The following is a 20,587-nucleotide window of genomic DNA, read 5'->3' as shown; positions in this document are numbered from 1 at the left end:
CGGGCGGGGGCGCCGGCCGGGCGGGGGGCGAGGCTGGCGGCGGCGGCGGCTGCGGGGCGGGCGCCCGGCTCAGCTCGCTCCGGCCGCGGCCATCCCGGCTGGGCGGCGGGCCGGGTTAAGAGCCGAGCGGCGAGCACGTGAGCCCAGGGCCCGCCCCCACCCCCCCCCTCACCCCAGCCGGCCAGGGCCGGGGCCGCCGCCACGGGAGGACAAAAGAGGCGCCGCCCGGAGACCGGCCCTCCCGCGGCTCCTCGGGGCCCTCGGCAGGTGCACGGCGGGGCGCGCCCGTCCCGGTCTCGCGGTCCCTGCCTTGGCCATCCCTCGCTCCGAGGACCTCTGGGTTTGTAGGGGGGAAGGCGGGAAACAGAGGGACGCCAGGCTCTGACCCCGAGGCGGCCAGTCTGGGGGACCGCACGGTCGGGGGTCGGGGGCGTGTCTTTCCGGCTCAGGTTCGCCCCTCCGGCGTGGTACCCAGGAAGGGGTTTCCCTGGACCCAGACACGAGGTCCCCGGTCGAAGGCTGTTAGAGCTGGGAAGTTTAGAGGACCAGCGACGGGACCGAAGGGATCTCTCACCCACCCACAGGAGAGCAGGTCACTGCAGAGTCGTCCCACACCCTGGGTCCAGACCCTTTTCCATCCTGCTGACTCCTTTTCCAGGCCAAAATGCTCCTGCCTCCAGGAGGGCTTTGGGGATTGCAGTCACCAGAGCCACCAGCAAGGGCTGGTCTACTAACTCTGGGCTCCTGAATCCCTCACACAGGATACCCCAATTCTATCCCCTAAATATATAAAATAGCCAGGTCATTTACATGCTGTTAGCATACCTCATTCCTGCCCCTCCCTTGCCAGCCCAAATCTTTGAGGAGAAGACACCTCTGGAAACACCCACCCTCTGTCTTCCACTCTTTGGCCAGACAAGGTTACCCTGTCTGCAAACCTACCTGACCTTCCAACCTTTTCTCCCACTGAGCCCCCTAGTGCTCTTGGGCTGCTGGGTAAGATGGACCCCCACCCATACGGGGGGGCTGGGATCTCTGATTTCAGCTAGGGATCTCAAGAGCCTGAGACCTGAGATGGATGGGGGTGTGGTAGGGCTCGGGCACTGCTGGTGAGGTCCCACCATGACCTTGTGCTCAAGACCAGAGCATCCTCAAACCTACACTGGGAGGCCACAGGTAACTGCAGAGTGGAGTGGAGGCAACGAATCCCTTCCTGGGTCCTCTGCTTCCCTAGGGACCCAGGGCCTCTGCCTGGGATGGGGGAGCTGTTTCTGGCTCCTGACTGCACCCCCCCCCCCCAGCTCTATTTTAGGCCCAGGAGAGGTGAGAAGGCAATTTCCTGGGAGGTGCTGACATCAATGCTGGGAACGGGGTGACTACCCCCAACAACCACCTGCCACTCCAGCCCCAGATACTTGGCAAGGCTGAGCCGATTGGTCCTTCACTCTGGAGACATCTAGGAAACCTCTTTCAGGGTGTAGGGGCTCCCAGGAATGAGGACCTACTATGTGATATTCCTTAGGAACTCAGTCAGGAAGGAGAGAGTGTTTTCGTTTCACAGGTGGGGAACCCGAGACTCCAAGAAAGAGGTACCCATGTGAGCTTCCCAAAGTCCAAGAACTGGCAGTGAGTGGCCATTTATCCCACCTTCCACTCTCTGACTCCTCCAGACACCAGTGTTTGTCTTGTCCCACCAGTTCCAGGGCCACATCAGTGAGCCCCAATCTTGTGTGCCTCCCAGAAGAATAGGTGGGGTTTGTCATTGCACAGTGGAGGGCACTGGGCCTGGGGGAGTCTGGATCCCCTCCCCCAGCATGACCAAGACCACACAGCATGCTCAGTCTGTGGCCTGGGCCTGGTCGAGGCACATTGCTACCATTTTCTGTGGCTCTCGTTCCTTGAGGTTCCTGTTGAGAGTTCTTCCTGGCCCCCAAACTGGCTCTTCTCTGGTGGCATTCTGAGCCAGCTCCCATGGTAGCTCAATTATATGGCCCCATGACCCCCAACAGCCCCCTTTTCTCCCTGGGTGGGCTGCTTCAAGCAGGCTCAGCTGGTATCTTGACCCTCCCTTGAGCGCACCTCACTCTCGAGGCTGAGGTCCCACCTTCCCGCTCCTGTGACTCCTGTGTTGCTTCTGCTACAAGCTTCACACCTCTCCCACACAGGAGCCTGCCTGTTTCTCTCACCCACCTTCTCTCCTGAGGTCAAGAGCTGTGGAGGTAGCATCTCTTCACACCAGGGGCTCCCTGGGAGAATCCTTACCCCAGTACACAGCTATGGAGGGCTACTTTGGTCCCTTCTGCCCATTGCTTGTTTGCTCCAGGAGGAGGACGGGACTCTGGAAATCAGAGACTGGTGGTCACTATTCTGTCTTGATGGCCACCCTCTGGTTCACTCTTGCTGAGGGAGCTGTTAGGCTCTGGTCCCCACCCCCAGCCCTCCTCCAGGAGCCCTTACCACCGAGAGGCCTGGGGCCTCCTTCCCTGAAGTCCTGCCCTCCAGCCAGTTCTTCCCTCAAATTTTCCTGCACAGGGGCCAAGCTGGGCTGATGTGGGGCCAAGATGTAGTCCCAGCAGCTGCAGGTAAGGGAGGGGTGTCTGCTGCCCTTGGCCCCTCTCCTTCCCTCTGCCCAAAAACTCTATCCTGGAAGACATGGTGGGTGGGAATTCCTGCCAACGGAGTCTATCCAGGCCCCATGCCCAGGCTTCGAGGCCTGCCGCAGAGGCCACGCCAGGCGAGGGCAGGGTGGGGCCATGTGAAGAGCAGGACTTAGGGCTTCAGGCAACCAGCTGATGTCCCAGTCCTGGTTAAGGGCTATGCGACCTTGAGCAGGTCTCCCGGTCTCCCCAAGCCGGTTTCCTCATCTGTGAAATGGGGGTTAGAATGCCCCTTCGCGACAGTGTTGCAGGGGGTAAATGAGTGGCTGGCGTCAAATCCTCAGAGCGGCACCTGGTGTACAGAAATGCTCCCTCGATCTGGGCTCACACCATCCATGTGGCCCTGAAGGTGCCATGGAGAAAAACAGCTTCCTGGCCCTTGTCCTAGACTCAAGGGACTCCTTTGTGGCTTGGGGTCTTGGGGCCCTCTACCCTGCACATGGAGAGACTGCCTTTGACAGGATGCTGAGGGGTGGGGAGCAGCGAAAACGCCCAGACCATCAGGACCAGAAAGTCCTTCTGCTTCCTCCCAGATCCCAGCCCAGTGCCCTGTCCTTCCCACTGGGAAAGAACCACTCTCCTCACCTGATGAGATCTTTCCCGAGGGAAGTCTAGTGCTCCTTCCTCCCTCTCAGTTGTCTTTGAGAACCCTTCCTGCAATCTCAAGCTCAGGGAGGAATTGGAGGAGCCTGGGGTCCCAGGGGCATCCATCCTTTGAGAGGTTTGTAGGGCACAAATATAGTCATGCTCCCGAGGGCCCAATATGCCGGGGTTGGGGGGTGTGGCATATACCCCACTCCCCTTTCTCCCCCTCACATGGGATTTCTCGGGTTGTGGAGAACCAGTTGTTGGAAAAGTGGGGGCGGGCCTGGGGACAGGGCGTCTCACAGAACCCCTTAGCAGCTTCACCCACAAGTACACAAGGAGATAGGGCCATAGGTCATGAGGTGGGAGATTAGTGAAAATGAGCTCTGTTGAAAGGTCCAAAAGAGAGGCCTCACAGGTACATGTTGCAGAGGGGAGGGGAGGATAAAAAGTTAGTTTGTTGAATGTTTATAACATCATAACCAGATTTAATTCTTGTGACTTCCTAGTAAGGCAGAAACTACCATTATCTCTGTTTTTCAGCTTAAGAAAACAGCATCTCAGAAGCCTTGCCCCAGGTCAGAGTTAAGGGAAGGACTGGGAAGTGAACGCAGGCCTGTGTGACTTACACTATAGGATTCTCAGAGTATGGAATCTGGACCTCGAATCATAGGGCATCCTTGCTGTTGTCGAGGGGGATTCCAGGTCAGTGTCAGAGAGCAGCCTCAAGGCCGGAGTGCCCACGGTGGCCAGACAAGGGACCAGCCTGGCTGGTCTGGGGACAGGAGGTGTCAGAGACCAGGGAGATAGGGTGGCTGTAAGGAGAGGATGGGCATCAGGGAGAGTGACCAGGAGGACCTCAGCCTGATGGGAGAAGCTGAGGTAGAGGGCACCAGGAGAGGCGCAGGACAAAGGGGGAAGGGGAGCCGGTCTCGGAAGGAGGAACAAGTCTTTGGGTAAGTAGGTCTGTGGTGGTGGCAAGGACAGAGGGATCTAAGGGAGCCGGTGGCCATCAGGGCATTTTATTATTGGAAAGGACTTTTGAAGGTCATGTCATCTAAGCCCCTCACTGAAAGATGAGGAAACGGAGGCCCAGATTAGTAAAGGGACCCCCCAAAGACACACCGAGTCAGGGTGTGGCTAGATTCCCTGCCTTCCCACCTTGCACAGGTGGAGTAGAATTCAGAAAAGGAGTCTGGGTGGAGCTTTCTCCACCCAGGTCACATCTGTGAAGGTGTGCAGAGGTGAGGACAAAGGTCCCCCAGGCCCAGGTCAGGGAAGCAGGGGTGTTAGAGGGCTGGTTAGGGCTCTAGGAGCTGACTCAGGGCAGACATTTGAGGTCTGTGCTGAATGAGGCTGGTACAAGAGGGCAGAGGCTGGGGGAGGGGAGGACCAGGCTAGAGTGGGGTCGAGCAGGGGAGCCAGGTTTCAAGGTGGAAAAGGAGAAAGTGAATCTGCCTTTGAGAATTCTCAGGTTATGCGGTGACCTTGGAAGGGACAAGCCCAGTGGAGTGCTTCAGGCAGAGCCTCCGCGGGTTTGGAAGGGCAAGAAGGTGCAGACATGGAGGCAGTGGCTGTAGACCGCAGGAAGGAGCTGGAGAACAGTGGGGGGAGCCTGCTGAATCAATGCAAGTGTTTTCCAGGATGGAGTTTTAGGGCAGAGGGAAGAGATGGCAAACCCAAGAAAAGGAATTTGATGAGGCTGGCTGGGTGTAGAGCAGGGACAGTGACAGGAAGGAAGGACACTGCTTCCTTTGTAGGAGTTGGATGTGGAAAGGGGATCAGGAGCAAGGAGAAGCAATGCCTGTGGAGTCTGAGTCAAGGTCATCTGCGGAGGAGTGGAAGGGGTTTGAATAGTCCCCATGCCAAGGAGCCACTGAGGACAGCACCCATCTGTCCAGCCTCAGGTCTCCTGGGGCCCCCTTTAGCAGCAGAGCCAAATGAGTGACCAGAGACTGGACAGATGCCGCCTGACCTCCCCTCGGCCCTCAGAGGCTGTGACATACGCTCTCCCGCTTGCAGGGGGCTCCTATCTGGCCATCCACTTACTCTGTCCACATCTGCTGGGCTTGAGTCCTGCTTTGGGTCACTGGAGGGCACATCAAGGCCTGACACACTGCATTCCAGCCCTATCCCTTTGCTATTTGTTATTAACAAATTTATTTACAGTTCCTGAACCAAGATTAATTGTGAAATTTAACAGGAATGGCATAAAAAGGCCAAACATGACCTCTATGAGGGTTGTACACACAGTTGCTCTATTTCCAAACTAACAACTCAGGTCCTCACCCACAGCGAGGCCCCCCTTTCTTCCTCCAAAATGAGACACAGAATAGCACCAGGCTTCTTGTAGCTTCAACATTTAAAGAAACAAACACACAGACGCAGAGAAGGGTGAGAAGAACCACAGCACAAAATGTAAAAAAAAAAAAAAAAAAAAAAAAAAAAGTGGCCAAAGAATCAATAGCAAACCCATCTCGTCTCCAGATTAATGGCTTGGCTGAAAGAAATGGGGGGAGGTCCTTGGGGAAGGAGGGAGAGAAGAGGGTGATGCAGAAGTTGGCAGGTGAATCCCGACCCTGGAACAGCAGAAATGGCAGAGGGCAGCCAGGGAAGAGCAGAGGAGTCCCCAGAGGGGGCTCTGGCCATATCCTGGGCTCAGGAGAAAGGCCATTTCAGCGCCAGGCTCCCACCAAATGCAGGGGGGCGAGGGAGCTCTGGAGGTGCTGCAGCCCAGCCCCTCCTCTGCTTCGTATGTTCCTGAGGATCTGTGTGCACAAGCGTGGGGGGCTGGGGGAGGGGACAAACAGGCATTTCAGAAAGCAGGAGAGCCACATGCTCCTGGGAAAGGAGGCTGGGGTGGGGGTGGGGAACACCAAAACTCGGCTCTGCAAGAGGCAAGTACCTTCAGAGGGACAGGAAGCCAGGCCAGGGCTCCTGCCGTTCTAGATGCTTTGTGGTCCCTCCCTATGCCAACCTTGCCTCTGCCTCCTGGTGTGGGCAGCTGGCAGGGATGAGCAAGCCCATCAGATTGCTGCCTGGTCAGGGAGCTGGCTGGAGGAAGGGGTAGAGGGCAGCCCCCAGCCCAGACTCTCTTGGTCCTAACCTAAGACCCAGTGAGTGGGAGGACTGGCTCTGTCGAGCCTACAGAGCTTGGCCATGACAACTGCTGTTCTCTTGGACTTCAAAGGCCAGGCCAGCGGCTCTTCTGGCTCTGGTGGGGAGGCCCTGAGGTGCTGTCCTCCCTGTGCTTGGTCTGGCCCCTGCTGGCTGTGCAGCACTCAGCAGAGTATAACTTCTGTGTATCTGGCCCTCAAGTAGAGAGCTACTGCGTGCCCCCAGGAGACTCATGGTATCAGTTCTCTGCTGGCACTGGGCTAGGGCTGAGACAGGGAGGCTGGGAGGCCCAGAACCATTGGGAGCAGCTGGCTCCCCCGCTGGCTGAGAGCAGGGGACAGAGGTAGACGGGCTCTCTGCGGGTCTTCCTGCAGGCTGCACGTCAGCTGCTGAGTGCAGGTGGGCTGACAGCTGGCCTGGAGCCACAGGGCAGCTAGGGAGCTGGTCAGCCAGGGCCAGGGGCGGCACACTCAGAATCCTCAGATCCCAGGGGGCTGTCCTCCCCTGGCCAAGGGGGCTGTGTGGCCCAGCACTCTGCTGGCCCATCTGTGGGGAGGGGGAGGCAGGTCTGTGGGTGGCACCAGGGAAGGAGAGGGGCCAGAGGCCTGTGCTCACAATCAGGAGGGGGAAGGAAGAGGGGGTGCCCGCCACTGGCTGTCCTGGCGCCACAAGGGCTGGTGGCTCTTGGAACAAAGAATGAGGCCTGTGGCCGGGAGACCCCTGACCTCTTTTCAGGATTGCCACTGGGGAGCCGAATCTTCCGCTTGTGGCCAAAAAGTGCGACATCCGAGCCAGAGAGTTCTGTAGAACCAGAGCTTGTCAAGAGGCTCTGGTGTGCAGGGCTCCTGGACACTGGTGTCTCTGGGGGGTCTGCAATGACATCAACTGACCCTCCTAGCTCCTGGCAGCTTGCTACTGGTCCCAGCATCTCACCAGCCCCCACAGGTTCATCGGTTGCCTTCATGCTGCCCACCGTCCCATCCTGCTCTGGAGTGCCTGGGGCCTGATGCTCGTCTTCCTCTTTCATCCTGGGAGATGCTGCCCTGGGATGGCAGGGCTGGCTAGGAGGCGGAGTCTCAGGACACAGCAGGTCAAGATCTGAACACGGGGAGCCTGGCTGCCTGCGGGACAGAAACAATGGGCCTCAGGGCTCAACTCCAGAGCAGGTGGCAAGTTGGGATCTTTCTGGGTCAGGGCTGAGGGCAGGGTGTGGGTGGGGCATGCATGGCACTACCCTTCTCAGTTTTAGCATGAAGAGAGTGGCCCGCTCTAGGGCTCTGTGAGAGGCTTGCTCTCGGGCTGCCCCTGCAGTAGCGGCCAGTGCTGTCTGCGTCTCTTTTGGCTCTGTGGCCTGTGGTCAGGGCTGGCCAGAGGAACAGGTTAGAGGCTGTTCCATTTAATAATTCCACAGCAGAGGCTGTGCCCTTTGGTGGCTGGAGAATGCAGCACAGAGCCTGGCTCTCCAAGCTGAGCCCGGGGAGGTGAAGACTTGGGTCAAGAGGAAAGAAGCCACAGCAAGCTGGTGGCAGCAGAGAAAGCTGGGCTGGAGATCCCCCTGCAATCCTTTCTGGGGGTAACTTACAGAGAGGCTGAAAGATACTGCATCTTACCTGTCTGGGAGGAACCCAGGAATCCCCCTCGCTACTTTTAGAAGGCCACACAGGGACATCAGCAGGCACATGCCAGGAGCAGCCACTGCTGAGTTGCCCTCCCTACCCACACAACCATGGCGATGGCTATGCATCAGGATGGGAGCCATGTGCTGATCTGGCCCAGTCCCCATCAGCTGAAGCCACAAATGGAGGGCTTCCAACCGCCACCAATCCCTGGTCCTGTTTGGCTCCTTCCCCTCTGGAGTGGGCAGCAGCAGGACGGTGAGGACACAGCAGTGCCCACCATGCCAGCAGGGCCGCTCATGGTGCTCACCTGGGGAGGCTGGCCTGCGAGGGGGTGTCAGCAAAGCTGTGGCTGAGCTGGGCAATGACCCGATCGACTTCTGCATACGGGTGGGCTTCTAGGGCAAAGCCCCGGTGCTGGGCGCTCTGGAGATGCTGCCCGGGGTGAGAGGGGCACAGGGCATTAGTCAAGGCCAGGGTGAGATGCGAGTGGGGTGGAGGCGGGTAGGAAAAGCGCGGTCAGAGCAGCCTGGGAGCAGCTGCTTGGCAGGGAAGGCTCACCGCGTGGAGCTCTTCAAAGGCCTCTTGACAGCACTCACAGAAGCCCTTCCTTCTCCTGGGTGGGGTGCGGGTGGCCAATCGCTGGCTTGGCTCTCGGTCCTTGGGTTCTCTTGAGGAAAGCATTGGGTGGGGGTGGGGGAAAGCAGTCACTGTTGGGGCCCTCGGAGGGAAGGACCAGAACAGTCAGGCAGACCTGCCTACACTTGGCACTTCCCATCCAGGCAACGAGGAAGGCGAGACCTCTCAGAGGGGACCCTGTCCGGTCCCTGCCCACACATCTTAAACCATAGGTGAGGGCGTGTGCCAGGGGCAGCAAAAAGGCCTCCTAGGGCAGTTCCAGCCTGACACTCAAACCCACGCTCATCTGACCTGCAGAATCAAAGGGCCTCAGTGGTAGTGAGGGCACCATACTGCCCCCAACCTCCTCCACCCCGAATATCCCCTTCCCCTGCTTCAGGTGGCTTCCTCCCTCACGCTGGCTTGTTCCTTGCATGGATGCCACCTTCGTTGAGGACTTTCCAATCTCTTTCTCAAACGTGTCTTCTCGTCTGAATTTCAGGCCCATCTTTCTAGTGGCTGCTTGGCTGTATGAGCAAGCTCAACCAAGTCCAAAACAGCCCTCTCTGAGGACTTTCTAAGCACGATGCAAAATGTAGAAAACATGGGAAAAAGCTGATAAATTCAACTACATGCAATCTAAAAAAATGTTTGCATGGCAGAAAATGTAAATAAAAGATAAATCACAAACTGGGGGAGGGGGAGGTGTATTTATAACTAATAGGGCTCATTTCCCTAATACATGAAGGGCTCTTTACAAATCAATAAGAAAAGTGATCAATAACCGAAAAGAAAAATGGGCAAAAGATATAAAGAAGGTTCATATGAAAAGAGTCAAACGATCAAACATATGAACCTACTTAACCTCATTCATAATGAGAAAAATGAAAATGAAAATTACACTAAGATACAGTTTTTAAACTATCAGACTGGCAGAGGTCAGGACATCGGACAGCTCACTGTACCAGCCAAGGCAAGAGGGGAGATGGGCTCAGGGCCAGGGCGTGAGAGCACACACTGGCATCACCCCCACGAAGAGCAATTTGGCTGCATTTATCAACATTATAAATGCAGGTACCCTTTGACCCAGCACCTCCGCTTTTAGGAATTTATTCTACAAATTCACTCTGCGTAAGACTATTCACTATAGCATTATTTATAATAGCAAAAGCCTGGAAATAATCTAAGCATCCATCAGTAAGAGACTGGTTAAATAAAATACTGTAAGACCACACAATGGAAGACACTGAAGCCACAGAAGAGAATGAGGATGCTTTCTAGGGACCAATAGGAAATTAATCTAGAGTACATGGGTGGGGGGGGCGCCTGGGTGGCTCAGTTGGTTGAGCCTCCGACTTCAGCTCAGGTCATGATCTCACGGTTCTTGAAGTTCAAGTCCCACATTGGGCTCACTGCTATCAGCGCAGCAGAGTTGGTTTCAGATCCTCTGTCCCCCCGACTCTCTCAAAAATAAATAAATCATTGGGATGCCTGGGTGGCTCAGTCGGTTAAGCGTCAGACTTCAGGTTAGGTCATGATCTTGTGCTCCGTGAGTTCGAGCCCTGCATCAGGCTGTGCTGACAGCTCAGGGCCTGAGGCCTGCTACAGATTGTCTCCCTCTCTCTCTGTCCCTCCCCCACTCATGCTCTGTCTCTCTCTGTGTCTTGAAAATGAATAAACGTTACAAAATATATATTTAAAAAAATCATTAAAAAATGAGGATGCTGGGGCGCCTGGGTGGCGCAGTCGGTTAAGCGTCCGACTTCAGCCAGGTCACGATCTCGCGGTCCGTGAGTTCGAGCCCCGCGTCGGGCTCTGGGCTGATGGCTCAGAGCCTGGAGCCTGTTTCCGATTCTGTGTCTCCCTCTCTCTCTGCCCCTCCCCCGTTCATGCTCTGTCGCTCTCTGTCCCAAAAATAAATAAACATTGAAAAAAAAAATTAAAAAAAAAATGAGGATGCTTTCTAGGGACCAATAGGAAATTAATCTAGAGTACATCAGTGGGGGGCGCCTGGGTGGCTCAGTTGGTTAAGCATCCGACTTTGGCTCAGGTCATGATCTCATGGTTTGTGAGTTCGAGCTCCATGTTGGGCTCTGTGCTGACAACTCAGAGCATGAAGCCTGTTTCAGATTCTGTGTCTCCCTCTCTCTCTGCCCTTTCCCCACTCACGATCTGTGTCTGTCTCAAAAATAAATAAACATTAAAAAAAAAAAAGAAGAATACATCAAGTGGAAAAAGCTAGAAACAGCCCAATGTTATGCTACTCTTTATATAAGAGAAAAGGATGCATAAACTACGTGTGGACACAGACCCACACTATGGAGATTAGAGGGCAGGTGTGGAATACAGACTTTTCATTTAAAAAAAAATTTTTTTTTTTTCAACGTTTATTTATTTTTGGGACAGAGAGAGACAGAGCATGAACGGGGGAGGGGCAGAGAGAGAGGGAGACACAGAATCGGAAACAGGCTCCAGGCTCCGAGCCATCAGCCCAGAGCCCGACGCGGGGCTCGAACTCACGGACCGCGAGATCGTGACCTGGCTGAAGTCGGACGCTTAACCGACTGCGCCACCCAGGCGCCCCCAGACTTTTCATTTTAAACCCTCTGTAACTTCTGAATTTGGAACTAAAATATAATAATTTAAAAATGAAAAATATTAAACATTTCCTCCCACAGATTTTCTCCAGCTCGCCCCTTCTGCCCCCGCCCCTGGGCCACTCTCTCCCTGTAGTCCTCCCTGCTGCATTCTGCTCAGTGAAGGTTCACATTCTCACACATCTGCGGAGGAAGAACACCCACAGCCTATGAACCACTCTGGGGCACACAATGCGGTAGGTCCCCAGATTCCTTGCCCCTTAGTTATTCCTGATGTTCAGCCCCAAAGGCCTCCAGCTCTGATGTGCATAAAAATCACCTGGGAGCTCACAGGAATGCAGTTTTGGGGGATTCATCATCAGAGACTGTGATTCTGTAGGTGTGGAGTATGAGAACCTGCCTTTTTAATGGGACCCCAGGGGACTCTGATAAAAATGGTCTGTAGACCTGTTAGAAACCAGTCTACTGCCCTCTGGACACAAGTCAAATTCTTCAGTAGGGACGGAAAGCACCAAGTAAAACGGATGAAGACTCCTAGGGTCTGGGCTAAGTTCCCAGAATAGACTTTGCCTAAGGAGCGAACACATGGCCATTCCCAAATCAGACCAGCAGGCTCTGGAGGGGAAGGACCTTGCCTGCAACCAGCCCTTGGTACTCAGACCAGAAAGACCCACCTGGTATGATGCGAGCTGCCCAGGGTCATCGGGGCTTCAAAAGGGCTTGCATCTTTGGGTCCCAGAAAAGAAATTTCAGGAAAGGATTTAAACTGATGGTGGAAAGGACGAAACTTCCTGAAACACAGAAAACTTCCATTTTGACTACAGTGGGGCAAGGATAGGATGAGGAAAGCGGCCAGTCCCAACCCCCCAAGAATTCCAATCCTGATAAAACGGCCACTCCCCTGCACAGGGTTTTCGGTTCTAGAACCAAACCCTCACCAGCCTTCCTGGTTAGATGAATATTTATGCTCTCCCGGTCTACTCATCAAAGCCCAGTTTACCTCGCTGCCTCATCTGAGCTAATGGGAACAAGTGGTTCTTAGCCCATTTTTACACAAGAGGAAACGGAGCCCAAAAGGTTCTGTGACTTGCCCAAGGGCTCATGACTGGTGAGTGGTCAAGACCAGGCAATAGGGCATGTCTCCCAACTAGTGATCTATCTCTCTACTTTGCTTCCTGACCCTGAACCACCTTTAAGGGGGTGCCTGGCTGGCTCAGTCAGTGGCACATGCGACTCTTGATCTTGGGGTTGGGAGTTTGAGCCCCACATTGGGTGTGGAGATTATTTAAAAATAAAGTATTTAAAAAATAAATAAAACAAACCATGTTTGAGGACTCTAGCCTGACAGACCTAAATGGAGGAAGGTTTAAACCAGAACAGTGATTTTCCTATTCCAAGAAGAGGAACATTTTTGCTCTGGGCTGCTCCTTTGTACCACCCGAGTGGAGGTATTCTGAATGGGAAAGAGAAGCACAGTGAAGGTTCTGGGTAGTCAGATCTATACTGAGTTGTTTTGGTGGTTTGCCTAAAGTTGCTCATGTTCCAGAAACTTTCAGAACCAGATCTGGGGATCTGTGGATACTCAGCAAAGCCTGCTCATAGAACTTGCAGGCTTGGAAACCATGTTTGGTTGAAACAGTGGGCACTCCAGGAGAGAGTGCAGGCCATGGGTTCCCTGGGCAGGGCATGGTGGGAGCCCTGTGGCCCACAGGGTCTTCTTGGATCCTTAAGAAGAAGGAGGTGCACTTCACCACCCCAGTACCCCTCTTTCTTCCTCCTCAATGTTTTGTTTCTGCTTAGAAGGTTGCAAAGTTGAGGTGGGTGAAGCTACAAGGCTTCAGAAGAGCGCATAAACAGAACCACAAGAAACCTCATCTCCACTCCTGCCTGTGATGCCAGGGGCACACAAACACGTGGACACCATTCCAGTAAGTGATGTCGCCTGTGCCACGTGCAGTGAGACGCTGAGGCACTGGTGGCGTCTCTTATGCCGCTGTGTATGAGTCATCGCTACTTGTATTTAACTGGTAGTGAAGGGGCTGAGTTTGGGAAGTACCCCCCGCCCGCAACTGGAACTGAAGGAGAGAGCACCTCATTACTTTTCTGTGTTCCCTCCGCTAATTTTTGGGTCACCAAAGCCAATTCTGTACTGTGGTCAGGTACAGAGAAGGAAATCTAGGTCCAGCTGGAGGGTAGGCAGGCATGCCAGGCTCCCAGCACCAGGTCTTTTAGCTGCCCTGCCTGAGGCTTAGGGACCCAGAAAGCTCTGGTCCTGGGAAGTCCCTGCTAGGTTCACATGAGCTTTTTCTTTAAAAATAAAAAAACAAAAAAATCTTTAGGGGCACCTGGGTGGCTCAGTTGGGTAAGTGTCCGACTTCAACTCAGGTCATGATCCTATGGTTCGTGGGTTCAAGGCTCAAATTGGGCTTTGTGCTGACAGCTCAGAGCTTGGAGCCTGCTTTGGATTCTGTGTCTCCCTCTCCCTAAGAAAAACCTCTGAGATAATTATAGATTCGCAGGTTTTTGATCTAGTGCTTATCGAAGAGTCAGTAATAACCAAGGTGACCCTCTGCTCTAGGTAAGAAGGGGCCATACTGGTGGACATTTAGGGCTGAGTGAAAAGGACACCAGGCAGGACATCTGGATTCTGGCCTCGGGCTAAGATTCATTGGCAAAATGGCCATATACAAGTCCCTTAATTTCTCTGACCTTGATTTCCCCACTAGGAAAAGGGTAGAGTCTCCTCATGCCAGTCTTTCTCCTCATGAGAGAGCAGCTGTCAGAAAAGGGTTTTGCACAGCCAACCAGAAAGGCTTCCAGTACAGGGTGGTTTGACAAGGGAGTCTCCAACACCACCCCAAGAGCCCTGGCTTTGGTCACGAGGACCATACTGGCACTGTCCTGGGCCAGCAACAATTCGGTATTAAGCATCAGTGTATGCCACAGGGAAACGAGGAGCAGTAATGAGCCTGGATGGGACATCATGTGCTCATAAAAGCAGAGCATTAGAAAGAGGTAATTCACACACAGGGTCACTAACCTCTGACTCATGACCAAGAGGAGTGCCACCTGTGCAATGCCACCTTCAGAGGCTCCTCCTGGTCTGTGGGAGACTTCTCCATGACAGGGGGGAAAGCAGTTTCTGGGGAAGATGAAGGTGCAGGGCTGAGGGGCTCCATGACCCCCACGTCAGCTTGGGGCCCCTGAGCACCTCTCCTCTGTGCGGGCCTGGTGGGTCTGAGGGGAGGGAAAGGGGAGAGGCCCCCCCACCCTCCAGCCAACCACCACTACTTGCCTGCTCTCATCTTCAATTTTGAGGAATGGTGCCTTCAGTCTGGCCACTGGAAAGAAAAAGCACATACGTCAGCCATCTGTGGGCTCCGATGCAGGGCCCACACCACACACACACAGGAAACGCTAGAGAGGTAAGGCTCTGCCAAGGTTTAAGAGTTGCTCAGAGCAGGAGCCTACGCCACCCCGAGGCACACCTTTCCATTTGGCTGAGGCAGGACACCCATTCCCATCTCCTCCGGCCTCTACCCTGGGAGAGAGAATTCCCCCACTGGGGAGAGGCCGCAGGGTGCCCCGAGCCCCAAAGCAGGGTACAGGACCCTCCCGTGTGTGGATTCTGGAGGCTGTGAGCCGCAGGTCAGAAACCTGGCTGCGGGGCAGAACCCAGCCCCAGCTGGTTTCTGCTTAAAGCCCTGGGTCCTTCCCTGACCTTTCCTCTTGGGAGTCTCAGAATCCTGAGGGGCCCGAGAACACTCTCAGGCAGAACACTCCCGGAGGATCCTGGGTTTTCTGGGGGAAAGCTGGGAGGAAGAGAGCTAAAGAGTGTTTAGGGATCACAGCAGAGGGCAGTAAAAAAAACGTATCAAGGGTGAAATCTCGTTCCTGAATGAACAGGGCAAAGGGGTGCTGGGAAGACAAATTTGCTCAGTTAATCAGGAGATTCATCCTCTACTAGCTAATTATTCACACAGTTTCTAAAACCTCTTAGGTATTAAGAACCACCTCTACTTCCCACAGTGACCAAAGCCCTGTCAGAGATAACAGCCCCAGACCCCATCCAGAGGCTGGCGCCTCCCAGCTCGCAGACCCACTCCAGGCTCCACCAGCGCCCAAGCAAAAAGCAGCCTCACTCCTCACATGGCAGCAGCTCCCATTAATTACTTTTTGGGGGCGATTTCTTGTCTTTCTAATTAACTCAGTGATTAAAATCAATTCCCCCACAGATTTCCTTGAATTTTGAACATGAGAGGTGCCAAGTGACTTTTCTTAGCTCCTGCTTGTGCACGAATAAATGCCACTTAAAGAGCATCTTTGGGAGAAACATCCAGGGGGAGAAACTCTCTTGCGGTCCAAGAGGGGCTGGGAGCCGGGCTGTCAATCTGCCTGTTTGTCAATTTCAGGGAGTTTGGCATTTGGGAAAGTGGTAGGCAGCTGTCAAACTGCCCACCCCAAACTGCTCTTGAATCAGAAGGAAAAGGAAGCCGAACTTCAGTTAATGCCCAGAATGGGCAGGGGATGTAGGAGCCAGAGCGGCTGCGTGGGGTCTTGGCGCCAAGGAAGAGCCCCGGCTGGGCAGCCCTGGACTTGCTCATGGATACCCCTCTCTTGCCCTCCTGTCTGCAAAGCTCAGGCCCTGGAAACACAACAGGGCAACACAACCTGGACTCGCTTCCTGCCGCAGAAAAGTGAGCAGATGCTGCCACAGAGGGAGCCGTGGGGAAGCGTTTAGGAGGGAGGGACTGCAATTAGATGAGGAAAGCTACCACACTGACCTTTCCGCGTTCTTGACTCTGCTGGACACGTTCCCTAAATGGAAAGGGAAAATAGGTTAAGGATGCGAGGGAGCTAGAGGGTCGAGGAAGAGGGCCCGGTGAACCGAGTCGCTGTGAGTCTGCCCCACTTTGCTTCCTGCTATGGGCTGGGCCCTGAGCGGAGCCAACTTGACAGGACGGCTCCCTCTGCCTCCCCAGGGACATGAGGAGCAGTGAGTGCGGTGTGTGCATCTCAGTGGCAGCTGACTTTGTGGAGGAAATGCAGGACAGTGAAGAGCAAGAGCCACAGAAGCCCCAGGCCTGGGCACCAAGTGGAGCTGTGCCACCCGGGGTGTGACAAGCACCTCCCTACCTGGCCGATGTGGCACAAATGCAAACAAAGTAGATAATAGACTGATGCAGAGCAGGTGCTCACTAAATGGCAGCTTGCATTTCCTAGGCACTGCTGGCATCCCAGATCAGCTTACAGGACAAGTGTAAAGAGACTGCCTCTTGCCTTCCTGTGCCCTGTCTTGTGTATTAGGACTCTCTTGGTCAAGACCAACGTTTAGGCCAAGGTCAAACTAATATTACAAACTAAATGGAAAAATGTAAGAAAGCAGGTAGAATTGGGGTGGGGGCGGGCAGGAGAGATCTAGTGGGTCCCTGACTGTCTGTGCCTCTGGGCCCAGTGAGATTAGGATTCTCTCTAGGCCACACCTCCAGGGCAAACATGACCCAAAGCAGCTTCCGTATTTCCTCAAACATCAGCAGACTGCACCCAGAACTCACTCTGGAAGATCCCTAAGTATCTACAAAATAGATTATTAAGTGAACAAAGCAAAGAAAAATACTGTGCATTTGCATAAAGGGGGGGGGGGACTTTGACCTATCTGTTTGTACATGCATGGATCCTGGAAGGAAACCTGAAAAACTGTTTGCACTGTTTATCTCAGGGAGGGAGCTTGGTGGCTGGGGAAGAGAAGTCGCAGGGGAGAGAGACTCATTGCATAACCTTTTGAATTGTGAACAATGAAAATCTATTTAATAGCAGCAGCAAAACCCCGAAGACTCCCAGACCAGAGGGTGTGGAGCGAGGGGAGCTGAGGCAGAGGTTCCATCTGGTATGGCTGTGGTCTACTACCACTGTTGGTCCTATTCCTGGGTGCCAGGCCCTGGGTGAACCTGCAAGGCTTAATCCTTTCTCAGATTTAGACTGGATGAAGACACCATGACTTTAAAAATCAGCCTGGGTTTTGGTGTGTGGTACACACAGTTCCAACTCCAGCAAAGGAAGGAAAAGCCAAATAAGAATTTGGAAGGTGACAGCTATTTCAAACCACAACATCCCCTGCCCCCACCCATGCAATCTGCAGGCTCATCCCTGGCCAAGAGCTGTCCCCGGAACAGCAGCCTGGCCAGCAGGCCATGATCATTTATGTTTTATCTAGGCCAGGACTACCCACAGGCAGTCCCCGGCCTAGGCCACGGTGAATGCCTCAGTATACCACGGGAGATCTGTAGGTAACACAGGGAAGAGGGAACAGGGCAATGGGAGGCTGTGGACATCAGGGGTGTGCTGAGAGGCTGCACTTCTTGTACATGATCCAGGATGGCCAAGAACACACGGCTGCACGGGGCACTGATTTACCAAAGTTGTCACAGACTTAACTGTTTACAAACCATCTATTTCCTTTCAGTTCAGCAGGATGACTTACCTCTGGCTTCTTCTTTGGCCCCTGTTTCTTCACACGCAAGGCGTCAAGAGACAGCTGTTGCACGTGCATCATCATTTCTGTGGAAGAAACAGAGGGCTGTGGCCAGACTGCCACTCCTCATCTCCCCAGCATGGCCCCTTCCTGGGGCCAGGGGCTATACTTTTCACTGGCCTGGCCCACTGGATCACACCAGCCTTGCCTGCCACCTTCTGGCTATGTGTCACCTCTGCACCTGCTGATAATAAAAGAAAGGGCTGGGTCATCTATCCTGGGAAAAGTACCTAAGCTGGCCCCACTCTGTTTTGTAGTACTGAACACAACTCTTGAACAGGAGGTGCCTTATGGCTCACACGGGCTTTAATGTACCACTGAAGGGGCGCCTGGGTGGCGCAGTCGGTTAAGCGTCCGACTTCAGCCAGGTCGCGGTCTCGCGGTCCGTGAGTTCGAGCCCCGCGTCAGGCTCTGGGCTGATGGCTCAGAGCCTGGAGCCTGTTTCCGATTCTGTGTCTCCCTCTCTCTCTGCCCCTCCCCCGTTCATGCTCTGTCTCTCTCTGTCCCAAAAATAAATAAACGTTGAAAAAAAAAAAAATGTAATGTACCACTGAAGAGCTGCTTCCATTGGGAGGAGACCAGTCATGTGACTTACTCAGATGTAGCTGTATATGGCAGACCCAGCAGGAGCTTCCCTAACACACTGGAAGGCAGGAAATTAGACCACGTCAGAAATGGCTGATTTTCTAGTGACAATGGAGCCCCCCACATCCCAGACCAGGACCTTCCTGAGCAGTTTTCTATTGCCCTGGCAGATCTTGGGCTGGATCGGGTTCAGCCCCCTACAATGGATTAGAGAAAACCCTAGACTCAAGGTGGAGCTGCGTGTGAGAGTCAGTCACTGCCAGCCGATTCTTTTTTTTTTTTTTAAGTTTATTTATTTGGGGGCACCTGGGTGGCTCAGTTGGTTAAGCATCCGACTCTTGTTTTCAGCTCAGGTCATGATCTCATGGTTCATGGGTTTGAGCCCTGCATCGGGCTCTGTGCTGACAACATAGAGCCTGCTTGGGATTCTCTCTCTCCCAATCTCTCCTTGCCCCTCCCCCGCTCGTGCTATCTCAAAATAAATAAAAACTTAAAAAATAAAAAATAAAGTTTATTTATTGACACAGAGAGAGTCTGTACATGTTGTGTGTGCCAGCAAGCATGAGCAGGGGAGGTGGGGGAGAGGGAGGGAGAGGGATAGAGAGGGTGAGAGAGAGAGAGAGGGTGAGAGGGAGAGAGAGAGAGAGAGAGGGAGAGAGGGAGAGAGGGTGAGAGGGTGAGAGGGTGAGAGGGAGGGAGGGAGAGAGAGAGAGAGAGAGAGAGAGAGAGTGTGATATGATCCCAAGCAGGCTCTGTGCTGTCAGTGCAGAGCCCAACGTGCGGTGCTCGATCTCAGGAACCATGAGATGATGACCTGTGATGAGTTGCTTAACCAACTGAGCCACTCAAGTTGCCCCTAGGATAGCTATTCTAATGTAAATTTATTACAGCCTGCAAACAGGTGGTTACAGCGAGGAAACCCTGCATAAATACGAAAAAAGTTTTTTTTTTTTTTTAATTTTTTTTTAACGTTTATTTATTTTTGAGACAGAGAGAGACAGAGCATGAATGGGGGAGGGTCAGAGAGAGGGAGACACAGAATCTGAAACAGGCTCCAGGCTCTGAGCTGTCAGCACAGAGCCTGACGCGGGGCTCGAACTCATGGACCGCGAAATCATGACCTGAGCCGAAGTCGGCCGCTTAACCGACTGAGCCACCCAGGCGCCCCACGAAAAAAGTTTAAGATTTTATTAAAAAAAAAAATGTTTTTAGTTAAAATTTTGTATAAAAATAATTTTAAGAAATTAGAGGTTATGCCAAATGTGGGCCTCGAACTCACACCCCCAAGATCAAAGAGTTGCATGCCCTACCCACCGAGCCAGAGAGGCTCCCCGAAAGCACATGAAATTTAGTCAGGTCAAACTAGGTTGGAATGTGGGCCACACCCCTCACTTCTTTTTTATATGACTATTTTTTTTTTTTTTTAACGTTTATTTATTTTTTTGAGACAGAGACAGAGCATGAACGGGGGAGGGGCAGAGAGAGAGGGAGACACAGAATCCGAAACAGGCTCTAGGCTCCGAGCTGTTGGCACAGAGCCTGACGCGGAGCTCGAACTCGCAGACCGTGAGATCATGACCTGAGCCGAAGTCAGACACTCAACCGACTGAGCCACCCAAGCGCCCCACACACCCCTCACTTCTGATGAAACTATGGGTAATTTATTTAACATCTAAGGCTCAATTACCTCATCTGTACAATGGACAAATGACTGCAGTGGGGACTGACTTGAGCTCATTCCTAGCATAGAGTCACAGCTGGTAAGTGGTTGTGGCTACCAGGAGGGTTTCCGGTTTGTGAAAAGGGTCATCACACCAGCTTGAGGAGAGCTGTAGGGCGTTCCACAAAGCAGCACTGTCCTAGGTGCTAGGACCGAGCACCTGCTAGGACTACTGCTGGTCTCCACACCCCCCACCGCTGGGGGGCCACATGATGAGTGGGTACATTCGGCTTTCAGCTAGCTCATACTGGCTGACATCCCTCTAAAAGCGGATGTTCCCAGTCAGTCACCAACACCCCTCTGCAGAAGCCCTGGGCAGAAATGGTACCGTCCACATGCAGGATCCTCACTCCCCAGGAGCGGGCACTGGTCAGGAGACTGTTGCTGCTCCCGCCACCTCCTCCGCTGCTGCTCCCCTGGGAAGACAAAGCAGTCAGGCAGGAGCAAGAGACTCCCCAAGGCCTGAGTGGCTCTGAGGCACCCCGTGAAGAGACGTTATGGGAGAGTCTACCCCAGTCCCCTGAAAGACCCTCTCCTCCACAAGCGCTGGCCACAGCGGG

The 20,587-nt window shown here is 53.8% G+C and overlaps 1 protein-coding gene across 1 annotated transcript in view; it reads right to left on the bottom strand.

Moving 5' to 3' along the window:
* Positions 1 to 5,378: 5,378 nt before the first annotated feature.
* DBF4B (DBF4B-CDC7 kinase regulatory subunit) overlaps positions 5,379 to 20,587 on the bottom strand; it is a 34,164-nt gene continuing 18,955 nt past the window's right edge. The window contains 10 exon segments of the mRNA XM_086687525.1: positions 5,379 to 6,698; positions 6,701 to 6,816; positions 6,818 to 7,480; positions 8,286 to 8,410; positions 8,537 to 8,645; positions 11,865 to 11,977; positions 14,482 to 14,531; positions 15,975 to 16,008; positions 17,672 to 17,748; positions 20,356 to 20,443. Of these exon segments, the coding sequence (XP_086543651.1) occupies positions 6,598 to 6,698; positions 6,701 to 6,816; positions 6,818 to 7,480; positions 8,286 to 8,410; positions 8,537 to 8,645; positions 11,865 to 11,977; positions 14,482 to 14,531; positions 15,975 to 16,008; positions 17,672 to 17,748; positions 20,356 to 20,443 (1,476 nt within the window). The 3' untranslated portion in view covers positions 5,379 to 6,597.

Source organism: Puma concolor, chromosome E1 (assembly GCF_028749965.1).
Source record: "Puma concolor isolate L17-30 chromosome E1, mPumCon1.1.hap2, whole genome shotgun sequence".
Lineage (NCBI taxonomy): Eukaryota > Metazoa > Chordata > Mammalia > Carnivora > Felidae > Puma > Puma concolor.
Note: the sequence above shows the minus strand (reverse complement) of the source record. Positions and strands in the feature narration are given on the sequence as shown.